General features: G+C 41.9%; 1 protein-coding gene across 19 annotated transcripts in view; it reads right to left on the bottom strand.

The window, feature by feature from the left end:
* Nucleotides 1-370: 370 nt before the first annotated feature.
* Nucleotides 371-21050, bottom strand: part of LOC109421864 (putative uncharacterized protein DDB_G0282133) — a 539561-nt gene continuing 518881 nt past the window's right edge. For 6 of the 19 annotated variants that reach the window (XM_062845556.1, XM_062845557.1, XM_062845559.1 and 3 more), the window contains 3 exons: nt 12773-13027; nt 12365-12570; nt 382-1729 (listed from right to left, as the gene is read on the bottom strand). In XM_062845556.1, the coding sequence (XP_062701540.1) occupies nt 1282-1729; nt 12365-12570; nt 12773-13027 (909 nt within the window). In that variant the 3' untranslated portion in view covers nt 382-1281. Of the gene's footprint in view, nt 1730-12364; nt 12571-12772; nt 13028-21050 lie in introns of all 19 variants that reach the window. The other 13 variants (XM_062845552.1, XM_062845549.1, XM_062845550.1 and 10 more) reach the window with 9 other exon arrangements.

The raw sequence follows: 21050 nt of genomic DNA, 5'->3' as shown, positions 1-21050 counted from the left end.
TAATTCAAATCGTTCATATGTGATCTAGTACTCCACACCAATTTGATCATTGTGAAAAACGATAAGAACGACGTCACATGTTTACATCCAAAATAGATGTTTACATAGATTACTAGCCTGCCTTGTGATATTTATGCCGTGAATCCCAGTATTATCTACTACTTTTGGGATTCTAACGAATTATTATGATTTGAAAGGAAATTTATACAATACGTTATGAAGCGTTCTAAAAGCACTTCCTATCAATATAATACACGCTGAACCGCTCAGTACTGTTACTACATTTTTGTTATGGCCTGGAAAGTCTGAATTTATGGCTTATGGCACAAGCATGCACATTTTGGACATTTCAGTGCTAAGCGATTTCAGCGTCTAGGAGAATAATCAACAAATTTTATGCAAAATGCAATACGAACAATGCAATGGAGTGTTCGGACCAGGACAGCGGAGCCAGCACTGTTTGATAAACGTTTATTTATAACTATTCAACGAAAATGAAATTTATACCTAATGCAGCTCTAAAATGGAATGTCGTTTCAAATCCCGTTACAATGTTATTACGTTGAATATTGCGTAGGTTGCGTTATGTAATGTAAGTGTTATACAATTGTATTTATTTTGTTCTGCTAACTGATAATTCGATTCGATGGATAATGGTGTACAGTACATTCATGCTTGCTTCGTAATATTTGCGGAAGGGATATGTGGACTGCTCGCTCAGATTGCTGGTAGATTATGCCGTTTGTTTTGGATATTGGATGCTTGAAGGTATCTCACACAAGCAATATTGAAACTTAGGAAACCTCATAACGGGACAGTTATGCATTGGCAGTAGTTTTTTTTTTGTTCGATTTATTAGTAGATAGATCTAAATTTATTTGTTTTAGAGATTGATAACAATAATCACAATGCAGTTTCTTGTCTTCTTCGAGTTACATATATTTAACATCGTTCCTATCCTCATCTTTCTATGAATTCATATCTCCTTGCCCATTTCATTCGTCGCTACTTGCATTAACAGTAACCTTAGAATAATATTGCAACGAAATCTTTGATTTATGTTTACAATTAAGCCCGTCTCTTCAGGTTGGTCTTTTCTTTTGTTTATAAGCAGTATTTTCGTAATTAAATAATGTAATCGAAAGATAAAATTAGGTGATTTTTGCAGCTTTCTGCTATACTGAACTAAGCTAAAATATAATATGCATTGACAGTATTCTTGATAAACCTTTATACAATAAGCTATTTCTAGTTACCACCGAAGGGTCTTAGAAGCTAGCTCTAGCCAATCAAGCTAAGGCGACTGTTAGTTTTCCGCAAATGTGCTCGCCAAGGAATGATCTGTTCGCTATCGTCATCATCATCGTTACCATTTTGGTTCGAGCTGGGGTGATGGTAATCGTTCTTATTGTTGATGTTCTCCATTGAGCTACGGGTGCTGTGATGGTTGCTTCCATTCCCGTTGATGTTGGTGTTGCTGCTGTTGTGGCTGTTGTTACTATTTCCATTGGCATGGTGGCCGTTGCTGTTGCCATTATGATGGTTACCACTGCCATTGTGTTGATGGTTGAGGGTGTTCTCCTTGTTGAACCGTGATGCAACCGAATCTTCGTGCTGGGATGTGAAACTGATGTTATCGATCGACATGGCCCGTTGGGACATTCGCGAGCGCCATGTGTCCGTCGTGCGTCGGTGAGTTTCTTCCACGCGAGGGGTGTAGATTGAGGATCTGAAAAAAATGTTTTCGAATTGAAAACGTTAGAATCTCATCAATTTAGTTTTAGACGGAATAATGTTTTCCAGTTTGATACATTTCCCGGAAAACCACTTTCTGTATGATCTTATCTAGCTGGTGTTATCAACCGGATTTAAGGATTCTAACTATTTTTTTTGCCACACTTCTAGCATCTCAGGAGTAATTTTTGACGAAAGAACTTAAGAAATTCCGAGAAGGAACCCGAATGGAATTATTGTGAGAGCTTCAGAAGAAATGCTGCGAGGAATCTCTAAGGAGAACCCCGGAAAGAGACACGGAACAAATCCTTGGACGAATCGTTGGAGGAATTCCTGGAGGAATCTCTGGAGGCAGTGTTCTTCTTTTTTTCTTCTTCTTTTTCTTATATCTGGAGAAACGTCCCAATTGGGGCAAAGTCTGCGTTTCAGCTTCCGCATTTTCACAGTAACTGTATTGACACTTCTACATTTATTAACTGAGATGAGAGCTCTCTCTTCAGCTTACTCTCTGCGTTTTGTAATTGCATATCGCTTGGTAAGCACGAAGGTCAAAAACAGGTGAAAGCCTTGGAAATACCTAAGAAGAGTCCAGGGATATCTGGAGAAACCATTAACAAAGTCCTTGAAAGAATTTCCGAAGGAATCTCAAGAAGTACAATCTCTGGAGGGATCCCTGGAAAAATCCTGGGAGGAATCCCTGCAGGGAAACCCTTCTTTGTAAAAAATCAGGGAGGAATCCCCAGAAAGACACCGGGAAGAACTTTGAAAGAGTATCGGAAGCATGAATGAAAATCTAGTGATCATCATACTAAGGCACCAGCACCAAACCGAATAGCGACGTTTTGACTAGCGCCACTTTTCGGCAAGCGATTTTTTTTTCAGTACCGGGTGTAGTGCGCTGTGTGCGTTCAATGATGCACTATCATAGGGTATTGATTCTCTTATTGAGCGTGTAGTCCCACGGACTACCATCAGTAAAGACCTGAAAGAGTGTATGCTGAAGCTCCGCAAATCGCTGGCTCTGGCCAAGAAGGAGTATGATCTCCTGGCCGAAGAGCGGAGTGCGGCTGATGCGAGCAAGGAGGAGCGGTCCACCCAAACGGACAGCTTCCTTTTGCTGGCAACGCGACGATTCAGCACGAAACCAGGCAGCTCGCCGGAGCCGTAGCGGCGAGTTCAAACCACCCTACGGTGGCTCGAACTGTATGATCGAAACCTGCCGAGGAGACGTGGCCCAAGGCTGGGATAGGCAGGGATGGAAAGGCGAAGAGGAAGAAAGGAACGGCCAGCGCGAGCAACCAGGCAGGGAAACCAAGCCAGCCTTCCGAGGACAAAGTGAGTGGTGACTCTCGGACCACTAGGGAAACAGGCTAAGCGCCACCGTGGTGGACTCTACAAAGCGAGTCATCGATGTTTGTTGCTGCAGGCTACACAGCTAACCTTGAGGGTGCGATGTGCACTAGCACCTCTCTGAAGCAATGCCATCTTGGTGGTTCCGGAGAGACGAAGGGTTTGGCGACCATAGGAATGTGTTTAGTGGGTCGAGGAGAGAGTAGTCCTGGCTTTTACTTTTGTTATAGAAGACGGCCTTTACCCCACACTATTCTAACCTTCCTGTTAGGGTGTCTGTTGAGCAGATTTTTCCCCTATGGCTTAGAAGAAAAAAAAAAGGTCTCGATAGGGGAGGTGAACATAGCGACTGCAATCGGCAAGATCAGAGTTGGCTGCTCAGTGTTTCCGCTCAGCACTTACGAACCGCCAGAGGCATGCTTCAAGTGCTCGGGCAATGATACAAGTTGTGCGCATGTAAAGGTCCCTACAGGAGCAAGCTCTGCAGGAAGTGCTGAATGAAGGGCCTATTGCAGAGCCATATCACCAACAGGGAATGCAACTCGACACCAAAATGCCTGATTTTCACGGCGAACAAAGGTAGCTCGACGGGCGGCCCTTAATGTCCAGGCACGTGAAGAGGCCGAACTGGCAGAAGATAATGCAAGCTACCTAATTAAATCTGAACCACTGCGACGCCGCATAGCAGTTGCTGTGGCAGTCATTCTCGGAGTCAAGTACAGACATCGGCTTACTAGCGGACCCTTACCGCATCCCTCCTCTGATAACGGGAACAGGCTGACGGATAAGGTTAATCTAGCGGCGATCTGTACAACCGGTCGCACGAGGGCTTCTCAATAGCGAAGATCAATGTACTACAACTGCAGTTGTTACGCCCTACCCAGGTGACCGATTGCCCAGTTCTCATAAATGCTACATACGCTAACAAGCGCACTAGTGGGAATGAGTTCTGTGGTCATCGGCGTAGACTTCAACACCTGGGTGATTGAGTGGGGTAGCCGTTCGACTAACGCGAGAGGCTGGGCACTACTCGAAGCGAACGTGGATGTCGCGAGTCTTGTCGACAAAATAGCCCAGGAGAGATGAATACAGAGTAGTCATGGACAAGGAGCGTCAAAACCCCCAGAACACATACCCGAGATGTCGCAGAATATCGTGAAAACGTTGTTCTCTCGCCACCGTAGGTAGGACGATAAGCTCATCGTAATAGCGAAGTCACTCAAGTTGAACAAGGCTCTGGGTCTAGACGGTATCCCGACAGTAGCCATCAAGACGGCCATCGAGGTATGCCCTGATATATTCAGTACGGCTATGCAGCAGTGCCTGGATAGAGGCAAATTCCCGGAGAGATGAAAAAGGCAAAGATTGGTTCTACTGTCCAAATACGGGAAGCCACCCGGCGACCCGTCGGCATACCGACCTATCTGTTCTGAAGACCGGCGGGAAACTGTTGGAACGGATCATTCTGTCGAGGCTGATGGTCTATATCGAGAAACTAGATGACTCTAGGCTCTCAGAGAACCTTCCTCTCAGATGGCTTCCGGAAAGGTCGATCGACGGTGGACGCTATTAAGGCTGTAACCAAAACGGCTAAGATAGCGCTCCAGAGAAAGCGAAGGGGGATTCGCTACTGCGCGACATAAACTTTTAATAAAATATATTGTTGCAAATAATTCTGGTCCTGAAGAAGGAAGATGATAGCTCTACTGCACATCCCCCAAAAATGGTAATTTTAGCATAAGCGTTAGCATCAAGCAAGTCGCACAAATTCGTAGGTGGTACAGTCCTAGACGGCTGTTATGAGGGTTGCCTCCTTGCCGTCCGCTATTATAAAGATTCGAGACTAATCTCTGACGCTTAGACAAGACTGACACAATCGTCCAATGGCCAAACACTGCCTTGGCCACGTCCTTGTGACTGCTGAGGGATGGGAAAGGATGGTTAGATGAACACCCACGAAAGATGTCGACAGCTCTACGATCTGTCAGGCCTAGGTTTCACAGGAATAAGGGCGTAGTTAGTGGAAGGATACGTTTGGTAGACGTTCTGGCTCACAATAGTTATGTATGCAACAAGTTGCAAAATGATGATTTTTTCAGCACGAGTCGTACATTTATCCAACGAGGCTTATCACATAATTGCAAAAAAATATTATTTGGTTGTGTTGAGACAGCTGCCTGCATTATTTATTTGGTTTGTTTTTTCATCTTTGTCGTTGCAGGACTGGGTGGCCGAAAACCTGGAATAGAAAACGGTTTTAACATCTTTCACTGAATAAACTATTTGTGATATGCTTGCAACGGATTATACCTTACGATAATTCCTGCATCATATGATAAACTTACCAAAATCCACCCGAAACTAATTGTTCACAATTAGTAAAAACTTAACACACTAACAGAAACACAGAAAAAAAAAATTACAGCCTACTGTAGCCTGGCTACATTTGCTAGGAAAATTGCAAGATCAAAATTTAATGTGGTAGATCTTAAGCCGTAACGCACCATTCCAAGGTGATCGACCCACGTTACGGGGTATTAACTTTTGATTGGTGTCATGGTAAAATTTTAATGATATTTATGGGACCGCTTCCAAATTGCAATCGTTTTTTTTTGCTAGGTTTCTAGCTGCACTCTGAATAGAGTTGAAACCTCTACACTAGACTTGAAGATAGAAAAGAGTACGTAATCTTTCAGAAGCAGTTTGCCAGCCGTACGCGGAAAATGATATCCATTAAAACACTGTTGCAACTGACTCAGAAAGATACGGTAGAAGATTGGAATGTTTTCAATTGGTCAGTCAGTCAGGATTTACCTACACTGAACGAAAACCCCCGCCGTTGAAAGAATGATTCTTCATTCAATACGATTTAAATCCACAGAATCAGAATTTTGAATGATTCCACAGCAGAATGATTTTACTGCGTCCTTCTGAATGAAAATCATCCTTTGATAAAATAACAATTGACACAATTATTGAATGATATTTTGCTTGGGGTTTGTTGTGACTGATCGTCATCTCAAAACCATCTGAAAGCATTTCCCTGCGTGTCCCATACCAAAAATCATTCAATTTCATTTTCATTTTCATTTTCATTTTGCAGCAGTTGGTGGGGCAATAAGAGCGCAAGTCAATCCAATGCCGAAGATCAAGGAGGGGTAATGGCCGTAATAGTCCGTGCGGACCACATGAACACCATCGGAAGGGTAATGATATAGGTTGGGGAAAGGTATTGGACTAGACTTGAGACACAATAATGCAAATACGGTAGACAGTATGAAATTGGTTTCTGTAGTAAGGTCCATGCTGTACGTTAGGTCCTTGTCAATTTGTCAGTTAGTTGCCTTAGATTCCCAAACTTAAGTAGCGTTACTGTTTTGCCTCATATCAAATATGTAGCATCTACTCTATTGAAGTGTTATATCAAGTAGTTATGTTCATTATGCCAGTAATTGCTGGTCATAATGTTTTTGCGTCATTTATTGCAGATTATTATTTAAGATGTCCAGACTAATTGTTCTCATTGATAACGTATTAGCTTCATAACTAATAAACATTTGCACCTAACAGAAAATGCTCCTAGATCCAGGCAATATACGGCTAAATCTTCGAATTGTTCTGTCAGTCCTACTAGTTTTTCTTGTAGAAAACACGTCATACTCCCTCTCTTTTCATATAATACCAACATTTAAAAACGTAGAAATATTTTCCTTGTCATACATACACTCAGGAAAATTGCCTCATACTTAATGGCAAATATCCATGTGCCAAACCACATCCAAAGTATATGCAACCAATACCCGATTACGCAGGCAAATTAGCACATGAATAGTATGTGCTCTAAATTGTATGAGTCGCTGCTGTATGGTGCCTCATCAAAAGTATGAGTCGCACTAATGGAAAACATTTGTTTACCCCCATTGCAAAAATCCATGTCCCGGACACATAGAAGGAATGAAGATTTTTTTCCCAGTGTAAGTAATGTTGTCCAGCTTAGTCAAAGAAGTAGGTGTCGTGTCGAGACGCATTGACGTTATTGATCACGCGTTAGCTTCGGAACTATATAAGCACAATTAAGTGTTGCAACTCGGGCCGGGAGCTAGTACGAACTTGACAATATCGATGCTATTCGGCTGCAAAAGCTCTACAAATTTGCAAAAAAAGAGAATTAGAGCTTTTAAAAAGAAGAAAACTACTTGAAAACTAGTTATTCATTCGTACGCGTAACTTTGGTTAAATTTTCATTTACACTGCGAAAAATAATTTTCCATCCACTTAGTTTCCTGATCAATTATTGTTTCCCGCCGTATGTTAGTTATTTACCTTTGCACGCTTAGAATTTAGGTTCCGTGGAGAGTATTTTACATTTGTTTACTTACATGTGTCGATGATACTTCCCCATATACTGTGTTTGTTAGCTTCTGGTTGTCTTTCGAAGATCTTCCATATGTAAATCTGAAAAAGCTTGTGCTCATGCACCGTTCATGTTTCGCAAGGATGCGAACCATGCAAAATTTTATAGAGAGAAACAAAGAAGGAAAAATGGATTAGTAATTATTATGTGTTTAGCAGTAACTGTTTTAGTATTAGTGTGTATGTGATCAAACAGGAAAAAAAAACATCACGAATATCAATCATAATTTAAAGTATTTTTAATTATATTTAAATTGCAAGAAAATAAAATATTTTGTATTTGCAGCATAGCTGGGCCTTTAAAAATTTCAACATTTGATTAGGAAGCCGAACTATCTGGGCAGTGGCAACCATTTCAGGCATTCCCCTGGCACAACCTGTGTGGGGTGAGATGGCAACAGCGTGTGCCACTCTATAGTATATACTCAGCTCGGGCCCGATCGCCCCGATCGTTGCAGTCCGATCAGGAGTGGCGAGTCAGTCGTAGTGGAGACGTTCATGTGGTAGGACGCGCGTTGTCACCCGAACCGCAGTGGGTGATTTCTCGGTAGCGGTTTAAGTTGCACACAACCCAATCAACATCGAACCAACTGACCCAAATTCTCGTGCTCGGGTAGATAATGCAAGTATCTCATCGCGCAAAAGAAATACAGTCAACCAGTACAACCGGCCGAGCAACAGCAGAAAAATGCCCAAAATAGAGGCCCCTCCCTAATGGTCCAACTACCCTATATCGACTAATTATTTCCTCAATGTGGTCCACGTCGTCTCGCAGTCATGTAGCTATACTCTTTCTCAAATTTTATAACTAAATATTGAAACTAATACAGTAATCACAGACAAACAGACGTAACACTCTGATATTTTGCATCGGACACCGATTTAACGGTCTATTTGAAAATTTGATAGTTGGCCAACTGACCACCCGTGGCGCTCGCATCGTTTTTGCTTGAGTTTGACGTTTGCCCACTACCGCCACCTGGTTGATGGTCGGCCAAACTCAGTCCTTTTAGCATTGGGCGAACATGTTTCCGTGACTATGATTTGATTCGAAAAAATGTTCGAAGTGTTACGTCTGTTTGTCTGTGCAGTAATGAAAATAATGCATAGAGTTGAAATGAGGACAAATCTGTAATACAATTGTTAAGTTTTTTTAACATTTATTTGCTTTATTAAATTCAATTTTGACTGCGAGACGATGGAAGGTGATTCATACAAGAACGCTTATCGGATGGCACTTTATCCGATGAAGTCAATCGAAGTATGATTCCCCTTCCTTTGCTTAAATCCGCCACCCAAAGCACGCACCCAGTCGGCCATTGAGGAAGCCGTTGGCTATTGGATCGAATTATCCTGGGACATAAGTGGCTTTGATGGTCACCCCTGTCGCACCCATTAATCTAATGTTGTTATATCAGAAAAAATAACAATAAAGTAATAAAGAAATATGGTTGAACAACACTAGCAACAAGTGAAACAAGAGGGCCCTCAGAAGACACTCTTCCCTAGACAATATTGATCCAAAGCCCAGGGACCAAAAATCATTCAATTTAGGATCAAAGTCTGTTATTCTTTGAAAACAACATAGCGAAGTTGAAGAGCAATCGTAAGAAGGGTTAAAGTGGACTGATTGTCGAGCGTTATTTACACATCATGAAGGGTAAGATTAGGGCCCATATAGCCGAGGCGGTAAACGCACGGGTATTCAGCATGACCATGCTGAGGGTGACGGGTTCGATTCCCGGTCGGTCCAGGATCTTTTCGTAAAGGAAATTTCCTTGACTTCCTTGGGCATAGAGTATCTTCGTGCCTGCCACACGATATACACATGCAAAATGGTCATTGGCAGAGGAAGCTCTCAGTTAATAACTGTGGAAGTGCTCATAGAACACTAAGCTGAGAAGCAGGCTTTGTCCCAGTGAGGACGTTACGCCAAGAAGAGAGAGAGAAGGGTAAGATTAAATAGTTTTAGATTCATTATAGGACTTAAATCTGACTGTTTGGTATATGTTTTACAGAACATCCGCTTCGAGCCACACATCCCGTGATAACATCGGATCCTCGCTCGGCTATTTTGAAGAATATTAAGTATCAAGAATATTATAAGTTTATTGTGCACAATAAATAGACAAAATGCTTCGAAATTGGTGTATTTAGTTTCATTTTCATTCCTCATTTTATATATTTTTAGTAATAACAAACCCCTATAAAATCAAATAAAAAAGAAAAGAATATCATTCACTTATCGTATTCTTGAAAAGCAGTGAAAATCATCCTTGCTTTGGATGGTCAATATTCAAATTGTTTTGATTTTGAAGGAGGCTGAATCAAATGAAAAATCATCCAAATCTTGTCCCAAAATAGGCATGGGGCTCAGATGAGGCAAAAATCATTCAATTCATGGCGGGGGTTTTCGCTCAGTGTATGTAGTGTTATGGTACACGGTTTGTGTTTGTCTCCTTGTTTGATTTTGTGGTATGGTTAAATATGTTTTTCTCCTCGTTAAGTCAGTTGTCGTATGTTGTTTTTTTCATCGAATCAATCGAACCCTGTATGTTAAAATATAGTCGATCATGTGTCAAATTGTTTTCTTGATTTCGCTAATCGTTTTCTACTTGTGTTTATCTCTTGTGTCCTTAAATTGTCATCGGTCCAAAATCCACAGAAACATGTAACTGAACTTCTGAACATCTAAGAGATAATCAAAAATACGCCAAGTCGGTCAGTTGATTGCAATAAAATTTTAAAATAATAAAGATTTCATGTCAACTTTCATCCCGCTACAAATACTATTAAAAATATTCAAATTCGTTCAATTGTCCTATCGGTCCTACCTAGATGAACCATGTCATTTTCTCAAGCGTAGCCTAGAAATGTCAACCTAGTCATACACAAGTAACGTTTTTCAGTTAATATAAAGCAGTCAGTTTTTGTCGAAAAAGTCACGTCGAACGCATTGAGATCAACAATGCGTTTAAGTGTTCGCACGTTAGCTTTGAATCTATCAGCACAATTAAGTGCTGCATGCTCCTTCGCACTATTGATTCTTCGGTCGATTTTTATTGCTTTATTAAAAGAAAATATGACCAACTAACATTGCAAAAATTCGAAAAAGCGACTATGACATTAATAAATTACTATGTAATAAAAATCAACCGAGAAACGTGGGAAATAGAGCCCAAACAACATTTTGAAGTCAGATGGCTGTAAAAGTTTTCAAAACCTGTCACAAATCCTATAATACTTTTATTAGGATTTGTAACGATCATCAAAACCTTCTCAAATCCAACCGACTTGGAACAATTGCTTGGGAATAGACTCTACTGAGCCCTGGCGGTTCATCCTGTTTATCGAGCATGTCTGATGCATACAGGGGATAGACAAAATGATCGGGACAGGCAAAATTTTCACTTTTCAAAAAATGTTCAATTAGCTGTAACTTTTCGAAAAGTGCATCGAATATTTTCAAATTTTTACTGTAAGTTCCTCAACTAGTTGTGTATCAGTGGACAAAATTTGGACAATATCGGACAATTCTTCACAAAGTTATAAAGATTTTTCAAAAAGGTAAAATTATTCGATAGCCAACTTTGAGCTGTTATATCTCCGGATACAATGAACCAAATGCAATAAAATTTTGACCATTTATGACTTATATAATGAGCTATGAAAAACCATTGACTTAACTTAATATTCATAACACGGAAGAAAATTACAACGACTAGATTATTTTTCTAATAAAACACCAAATAATCAAAAACATCAACATCGTTTCGAAATTCAAGATACAAATTATAGTTCATTCAGTTTCCCTCTAATTGACTTATATATAAATGCGTTTTGAAGGAAAGTGACAACATAGCCGCCAATAAATTGAAAAAGTAATGGGATGCATATTAAAAATAGACCAATTTACTAAAAAATCGTGACAAAAATAAAATCGCTATAACTTTTTCACTTGTTAAAAATTTCAAGTTAGGTCTAATGTTTTCCAGAGTTCATTATATAAGTCATAAATGGTCAAAATTTCATTGGAATCGGTTCATTGAATCCGGAGATATAACAGCTCAAAGTTGGCCATCAGATAATTTTATCTTTTTCAAAAATCTTTATAACTTCGTGAAGGATTGTCCGATCTTGTCCAAATTTTGTCCACTGATACACAACTAGTTGAAGAACTTACAGTAAAAATTTGAGAATATTTGATGCACTTTTCGAAAAGTTACAGCAAGTTGAACATTTTTTGGAAAGTGAAAATTTTGCCTGTCCCGATCATTTTGTCTATCCCCTGTATGATCAGCCATACTCCATCTGCAGCAGCCGGTTCGTGATGAACCGTTGGAGGCGCATTAAAGTGTTAAAAAGGTGATATGGTTCACTAAAGAACACTACATTACAATAATCAAAATGAAACTCCTTCACTTCAATACCGTCAACCCCTGCGAACTTGGCCAGGGCGCTTCCAAATTGCAATCGTCTGTATCTATATCAGACCGAATATAGCCCTGCGTCTGCACAAATTCATGCGGATGTCAGAGTATTGGTGGAATATGGTCGGCAGAGAATTCACACATTGGTGCGTGGATGCCAGGCGTAAGGGGATAGAATTGTGTGTTTTGTAATTCTGAAGATGGCGGCACAGTTCCCTTGATTGCATAGCTCGTAGGCGTTATCTGATAGATTGACACTGTGCTGTGAAAGTTGGAAGTGAACGACCCGTTTCTGTTTTAGTCATGGCTAAAGCGATGACTGTCAGAAGTCCGAGAATAATTATCAGAAAATCCAAGATGGCGGACCAACATTGTTTAAACCATCCTCTTCCTTTTCATCGTGCATCTTTCCGAAAAAAAAATCCCACCCCACTTACTTGAGCTTGTTTTCGGCCTCCTCCTTCCGGGCCATCAGGTCACGCTTCCACTTGGGTATCGCCGACAGCCGGCGATCCTCCGCCTCCCGTGCCAGTCGATCTTCGAATTCTTTCTTCGCCTTTTCGGCTGCCTTCTTGGCCAGCATCTGGCGCTTCCAGTCGGGAATCAGATTTCCCTGGTGATCACGATCCGGTACCTGTAATAACTTATCAGTTGAATTGATAAGCCCGAAACGGGGGACGGAAGGCAAGGGGATCGTGGAAGAAAGAGAAAAATGGTTGCAAATGGTGAATGAAAGCGGTTTCCGTGCATGAAGTAGTAATGGCAAACGATGCGGTTTTTTTGTGACGAATAACGAAATTGATGTGAGTTGTTTGATGTGCGTGATTGGAATTTCTAGGATTTACCTGATCCACATAGTTTGCGGCTGTAAATTGTCGAGTAACTTCAGAATATACCTCGGTAGCTTGTTTATCCTCCAGTTTGGCCCGTTCGACTTTCATCTTCTTCACTCCAGCGATATCCTTCGACATCTTTAGTTCGGCAATCAGGTCTGTCTTTTGCGAGAGGAACTGTTCGTTGGTTGAAGACAGGCACTGCATACTCATGCTGCGCGTGGGGGCTGAGAATGTCTTCGAGAGCATTTTATCGGTACGTCGGAGCTGCAAAGAAAAAGGAATACGAATAGGCATACGATTTAATAAAGACATACATGTTATAGGGATTTTTCATAGCGTCAAAAAATGACATGAAATAAATGAATAACATTTAAAAAACAGAGAACATGTATTTTTTGTCTTGAGAGATCAATGCGATTTTTAAGGACAAACGTATTGAAATCTCAGTTCAACATTACACCAGAATTTCAGTTGTTCAGTTCTCAGGAAGTAAACTTCTAATAATTGTGTAATTTTTGTTTTGTCGTTACTTACAGGTAATAAGCTTAACATTACAATTCTATAGAAGATTCGGTGCGCTAGCTTAGTGAATAATATTCAATTCAATCACATATGGAAACATTCACGAAAAAAGCTAATGAAAGCTGAATTCGCTATCAAGCGCACTAGTGGTATTGACTCATGTGGTCTTCGGTGGAGATTTCAACGCCTGGGCGATTGAGTATGGGGTATTCGCTCTACTCGAAACTATGGTCAGACAGAACGTGGATATCATGAACGTAGGCGATAAAAAAAACCTATAGTAGGAACGGCGCCCAGTCCATCATTGACATGACCTTCTGAAGCCCTGATCCAAACCCTAGCTCGGACTGGAGGGTCAACGATGGATACACGCACAGTGACCATCTGGCGAACCATCGGAACACGGAGGAAGGCGACCACAGCCGAAGGTCATCGACCGTCATCGGGAATGGCTGACCTCACGCTTCGATAAGCCGGCATTTGTGAAGCGATTGCTTATGGAAGGTGACACCGACGATCTATCCAGCGATGATCTAGTCGGAACCCTGAGTCGTGCAAATGATGCCGCAATGCCAAGGCGATTCCTATCAAAAAAACGACGCAAACTGGTAGAGTAAACAGGTATAATGCGCCCCCATGGAACAAAACGCCCCCTTCCATTTGCAGGGAATTACATAAGGCTTCATATCCATGACTAGTCTACTATGTCAATTTTGTGGTTGTTGTACTTTTTAAAACAAATATACAACAAGAAATTAAAAACGCACACATTTGTTGTAATTCTCGATGTGAAAAAAATTTAGCGCTAGCACGTGCCAATAAGGTAAAACCAATGAAATTAGCTGTTGTCTACTAAATTATGAAGTAAAATAACTTACCTCTGCAATTAAAATAAGAAAATTGTCATTAAATTTTGTAATAATAAGTTTTTTCATAGTCACACTCAATGCACAGCATCAGCTGATCTCAGTTCCGATATTTGACGTTTGGCCGGCTCGGATTCACTCGGTAGGGTCATATAACCCCGTTGTTATCGAGCGTAATGCCCCGCTACAGAGGGGCATATTAGCCCGTTGTTGCATCATATTATACTGTAGTTGGGGCGTTTATCCCCGCCGCTTTTGTGAGTTTATGATTTTGTTGATTTTAGAAAACACGTTATAGGGCACTTGCTGGCTTTGTTTAGTGTGCCCAACAGACCCATTTGATTTTGCTGGGAAACGTTTCGTAACGCGATTCTCATAACCAGGGCCGGTTTTACAAATGTGGGGGCCCGGGGCCACAGTGTTGTGGAGGCCCCATTTCCAGGGGTATATTTTTGCTTATATGGGATACAAAAATTGCAAAAATATTATTAATTCTTATAAGTACTAATGTCGTTGTGGAAGAAGTTGAAGAAATTATATAAAGAAAAATATTTTTTTGAGATTTTGGTCGTTGCTTTAGAGTTAGTCGTAATTCGTATCAGAGTCTTTAGAGAAATGTATAGAAAAATGTATAGCAAACATCTTTGGAAAATTTCTAGTAAATTTTGTGACTCATCTGCTGGGGTAGTTTTTGTGAGTTCATGGTCGACTACCATGTTTTTTTTGTGGAGCTTAAGCAGAAAAGTTCTAACGCAGCTGCCAGAGGATTCTATGGCGACTTCCCGAAAAAAAACCGACAAAATTCTGAAATCAACTTCTGGGGAAACTTCATAATGCAATAGAAATTCTGTCTTTTTAGGGGGAATTCGAATAGAGACTGTTTATTTTTTTTTTTTTTTTGCGAAAATCCAGCCGAAGTTTCTTATGTAATTCCTAACTTCATTTTTTATAGAATGTCCTGTGAAACTTCTAGAAAACCTTCGTAAACTGATTTTTACAAAAATTGTTTATAAAACGTTTAAAGTGTTTTCAGATTTTGTAGGAATTTCTCCAGAAATTCCTTTTGCAATGTCCTCAAGAAATCTAAGGATTTTGTCGGGAGTTCGCCATAAATTACATCCTAAGAGAAGAAAATGTTTCAAGAACCCCATATTATTCCAATTAACTTTCGGAATGTTTAAAAAAATAAATAAAACAAGAATATTGCTGCAATTCTATTAGGAATTCCTGGAAAATTCTTACAAAACATGTCTAGAATTTTCGACAGAAATAAACGCGAATATTCAGCAGGAACTTTTCAAGTATACATTCTACAAAGTTTACGAGTTAATCTACAGTTTAAGCGATGTTTTTTTCCAGGATTTCCAATAAAATATTATGGTCAATTTCACAAGATTGACTAGTTCAAACAAAAAATTTGAACATGTTTTGGAGGAGCTTCGAAAGCTGCAGTCCTTCAAATAAGAACCACAATATATCACATTTCACAAGTAGGTAGTACATTAGTGACACGATTTTGTCAACCCCTATGCGAAACACGTTTTTTTTTTCTCCCTTAAAACTAAAAATTATTTTGAACATTGTATCCCTCTATTTTCTGTTTTTTTTATACTCATTCATTTTTTTTTTGTTTTACATTTTTATTCGTGAAGTGGGATTTTGTGGGGGCCCCTGAAATGTGGGGGCCCGGGGCCATGGCCCCCCTGGCCCCCCCTTAAATCCGGCCCTGCTCATAACAAAGCGTTACCAGCAAAATCAAAGGGTCTGTTGGGCACACTAAACAAAGCCAGCAAGTGCCCTATTACGGAATAAATGCTGTTATTTCGTGCAAAAGGTTATTATCAGATAAAAACTAACACTTTGCTCAATCAATAAATGCATTGATTGAGTAAATTTCGGCAACGAGTGCAGAGATATTTTCATTTTTCCTTACTTACTTACCGGTCAGGCTAAGGCCGGGGTGGTCTCTGCTGTACATAGTAGCCGCCTCCATTCCACTCGGTTCATGGCTGTTTGTCTCTAGTTCCGCACTCTGCGTAGGGTCCGCAGATCGTCCTCCACTTGGTCGACCCACCTAGCTCGCTGCGCTCCACGTCTTCTTGTACCGGTCGGATGACTCTCGAGAACCATTTTAGTCGGGTTGCTATCCGACATCCTGATGACGTGACCCGCCCACCGTAGCCTCCCGATTTTCGCGGTATGGACGATGGTTAGTTCTGATGGTTGTCCCTGATACTCGAACTACGCACATCACTCGATCCATCGTCGCCTTGATCAACCGTATCAGTTTATCCGGGAATCCGTATTCGTGCATAATCTGCCATAGCTGTTCTCGATCGATTGTATCATACGCCGATTTGAAATCGATGAATAAGTGATGTGTGGGCACGTTGTATTCGCGGCATTTCTGCAACACCTGGCGGATGGCGAACATCTAGTCCGTTGTAACGCGTTCACCCATAAATCCAGCCTGATATTGCCCCACGAACTCTCTTGCAATCGGTGATAGACGGCGGCATAAAATTTGAGAGAGTATCTTGTAGGCAGCGCTCAGTAGTGTGATCGCGCGGTAGTTCCCGCAATCCAACTTGTCGCCCTTTTTGTAGATGGGACACACGATAGCTTCCATCCATTCCTCCGGTAATACTTCATCCTCCCAAATCTTGGTAATGATCCAGTGTAGTGCTCTCACCAGTGCTTCTCCACCGTATTTTAGAAGCTCGCTTGGTAGTTGATCTGCTCCAGCGGCTTTGTTGTTTTTCAACCGACCAACCTCCTCCTCAATCTCTTGAAGGTCAGGGGTCGGAAGTCTTTCGTCCTGTGTACATACTCCTAGATCTGTTACCACGCCACCTTCGGTACTTGCAACGTCGCCATTGAGGTGCTCATCGGAATGGTGCCGCCACCTCTCGACCACCTCACGCTCGCTCGTGAGAATATTCCCGTGATTATCTCGGCACATGTCGGCTTGTGGCACAAAGCCTCTGCGCGAGCGGTTCAGCTTCTCGTAGAACTTTCGTGTGTCCTTAGCGCGGTACAGTTCTTCCATCGCTTCGCGATCTCGTTCTTCCTGCTGGCGCTTCTTCATCCGGAAGACTGAGTTCTGCCTGTTTCGCGCCTGTTTGTAACGTGCCTCATTCGCTCTCGTACGGTGTTGCAGCATTCTCGCCCATGCTGCATTCTTCTCGTTTTTCAACTGTTCACATTCGCCGTCGTACCAGTCGTTTCTGTGATTCGAAGTCGCGAGGCCTAGTGCTGTAGCCGAGGTACTACCTATGGCGGATCGGATGTCCCTCCAGCCATCTTCAAGTGTAGCTGCGCCAAGCTGCTCTTCCGTTGGTAGGGCCACTGCTAACTGCTGCGCGTAGTCTATAGCCACTTCTACGTTACGAAGTTGCTCGATGTTGAGCCGCGGCATTCGACTTCGACGCGTGATGATAACTGTCGAAAGTTTTGAGCGCATGCATACAGCGACTAAGTAGTGATCCGAATCTATATTCGCACTGCGGTATGTGCGGACGTTGGTTATATCTGAGAAGAATTTACCGTCGATTAGAACGTGGTCGATTTGGTTTTCTGTTTGTTGGTCGGGTGATCTCCAGGTGGCTTTGTGGATATCTTTGCGGGAGAAGAAGGTGCTTCGGACTACCATACCACGGGAGGCTGCAAAGTTTACGCATCGCTGGCCGTTATCATTCGATACGGCGTGCAGGCTGTTTCGCCCGATTACCGGTCTGAACATTTCCTCCCTTCCTACCTGCGCGTTCATGTCGCCGACAACGATTTTCACGTCACGCGGCGAGCAACCATCGTATGTTTGCTCTAACTGCGCGTAGAATGCTTCTTTCTCGTCATCGGGTCTCCCTTCGTGTGGGCAGTGGACGTTAATGATGCTGTAGTTGAAGAAACGGCCCTTAACTCTCAATGCACATCGTTGCGTTGATCGGCTGCCACCCGATCACACGTTGTCGCATCTTGCCCAACACTATAAATCCTGTTCCCAGTTCATTGGTGGTGCCACAGCTTTGGTAGAAGGTAGTCGCTCGATGCCCGCTTTTCCACACTTTCTGTCCAGTCCAACAAAGTTCCTGCAACGCCACGATGTCGAAGTTGCGGGGATGTAGTTCGTCGTAGATTATCCTGTCACATCCTGCGAAACCTAGTGACTTGCAATTCCATGTTCCAAGTTTTCAATCGTAGTCCTTATTTCGTCGCGTGGGTCTTTGCCGATTGTATCGAGTCGTATTTTCTCCTGTTATTCGCAATGGGGATTTTTACGGGTGGCTTATTGGGCCTACGCCAACACTCCTGTCTCGCCGGAGGGCCATCGTGCCAGTTCTGTTTAACGTCCCAACCAACACTGGGACGACCACGCTGATGGGGCTACCACCTTGGATCTAGCTGGGCGTGGTGCAGCGTTTCTTACTCAGCCGCTGAATGCCAGAACAGACGCTGTTTGAGCCGCACCTCCTTGGTGAACAGACACTCGGATCGTACCTCCTCAATCTAGCTGAAGTCAGAAGGACAACAGTGCCCAGGCTGCACTACCAGCTAAGCACACAACTCTTAGCTGACGGTCTTTGTCATCGGTTGACCCGTGGAAGCATGAGGTAGGAACTTGTGAGGACCAGAGCTATATTGGACGCTCTCCTTATCGACTCACCGTTTTGCAGCCCACATTTTTTTCCTTAGGGGGCATATTATACCTGTTTACTAGGGTGGCCCACACTTATATGAAAAACAAAAACTTCGAAAAATGCCAAGTCTTACCTCCTAAATCAGTTGTTTTGGACTCCCAGAAGCTACGTTCAAAATTTGAGCAAAATCGGTTGAGCCTAAGGGGGCGCTCAAAACGCTTGAAGTTTGTATGGGAAAACTTGGCCAAATGTATGCAGAAATTTTGAGTTTTCGAATTTTGCCGCTAGGTGGCGCTGTAAGCGTTCAATAAATAAACCCTTTGGCATATTGACTATATGCCAAACAACTTTGTCGAAGACCGCGAAGTGATCCGACGGCGGTGAAAAAAGTTATACCCTTGACAAAGTGAGGCAAAGTATTGAGATTTCATCGTTGATATTATTCCTTTACATGTATTGGAAAAACAACAATAAAGTTTATCCTCACTTTATCTAGGGTATAACTTTTTTCACAGACGTTGGATCACTTTGCGGTCTTCGATAAAGTTGTTCGGCATATAGTCACCTCCAATAATACCAAAGGGTTTGATTGTTGAACGCTTACAGCGCCACCTAGCGGCAAAATTCGAAAACTTAAAATTTCTGCATACATTTGGCCAAGTTTTCCCATACAAACTTCAAGCGTTTTGAGCGCCCCCTTAGGCTTAATTGATTTTGCTCAAATTTTGAACGTAGCTTCTGGGAGTCCAAAACAACTGATTTAGGAGGTAAGACTTGGCATTTTTCGAAATTTTTGTTTTTCATATAAGTGTGGGCCACCTTACTGTTTACCCTATATTGGTGGTGTCCAGAAATCGCAGAGCTCCGCGCATTCTGTCTAATGCCTGGTTTTAGATTTAGACAGTACAAGTGACTTGATTCCAGTCAGTTGAAAATGCCCAATTTAATTGCGAATTGAACGTGTAAACACCATCATTCATCTCACTTGAGCAACTCACTTGACTTGAACGAAAGTTGAACATGTTGAATTTTTTCATGCAAGTCGAACGAAATCATCTCACTTGCTCCGTCTAAACCCGCGATTCAAGTGAGCGGAATTCAATTCATCTGTCAAGCGAAATGAATTCCAGACCAACAATTGAAAAGGCCACATCAACATTGCGTAAACAAACCCGTTTCTGTCGACTTAAGGCCTTCTGAGATCCACCCACGCATCTCACCACCACTATCAGAAAGCTTGATGTTTGCGCTTTCTGTTAGTGTTGGTGAGGTGTGTCGGTGGAGTTCAAAAGGCTTCAAGTCGATAGAAACATGTTTGTTTACAAAATGTTGTTGTGGCCTTTTCAATTGTTGGTCTTGAATTCAATCCAGTTTGCTTACGCACCGCACGAGTTGAACAATGTAAACACAACACATGCTTCAACTGAGATGGATTCAAAAGTATGCAAGTGGACACCCAAGTCATTTGATCAGTCTAAACACGTCATTCGCCTTGACGGAGGCTCTCTGAGAGAATTGCGCTTGCGTGAAAACAATTTTTTTTAACATGGGAAAGGATAGGAGCTGCATTTTCAAATGCTTCTAATTCTTTATAGAAATTTTTTCAAGCAAAACGTTCTTAATGTTATCGAATGAGATTTTGATACGCTATATTATAGACATAACATTGAAATTTAAAAACTTTTGTCTAAAACCAGTTATAATGTAGCTAATTGAAAGTATATTGCAAAACATTAACACTTTTTTCAATCTGAAGTCCCTAAAATATTTTAGAAGCATTTGAAAATGCAGCTCCTATCCTTTCCCATGTTAAAAAAAATTGATTTCACGCACAGCGCAATTCTCTCAGAGAGCCTCCGTCAAGGCGAATTTCATTGGATTGAACATGTTTGAGAAATTTGCAACGCAGATGCTCGTTTCAATTGAACAGTCTAAACCAGGCATAAGAGCTAGAGGGAGAATGCAAACTCGCACCGTTGACGGTAGAGTCGAACGAAGTGAAGCCTACAGGGCGGTTGAACTGGCACTGAGCAAAGAGATTAAAGCACGTAAGCGGGCGTGCTTCGAAAATCTCTGCCAGGCAGCCAACACGACCCCTTGGGGTGATGCCTGCAGAGTATGGGCAAAACGAAGGGCGCGTCAGCACCCCCACAACGATCCAATTGTGGAAACGTTGTTCCCGCGCCACGATACATGACCCTGGGCCAAACCGCCCAAAGTGAGGTCACCCCGGTGACAAACAACGAGCTCATCGTCGCAATA

The sequence above is a fragment of the Aedes albopictus genome, chromosome 1 (assembly GCF_035046485.1).
Source record: "Aedes albopictus strain Foshan chromosome 1, AalbF5, whole genome shotgun sequence".
In the NCBI taxonomy this organism is placed as follows: Eukaryota; Metazoa; Arthropoda; class Insecta; order Diptera; family Culicidae; genus Aedes; species Aedes albopictus.
Note: the sequence above shows the minus strand (reverse complement) of the source record. Positions and strands in the feature narration are given on the sequence as shown.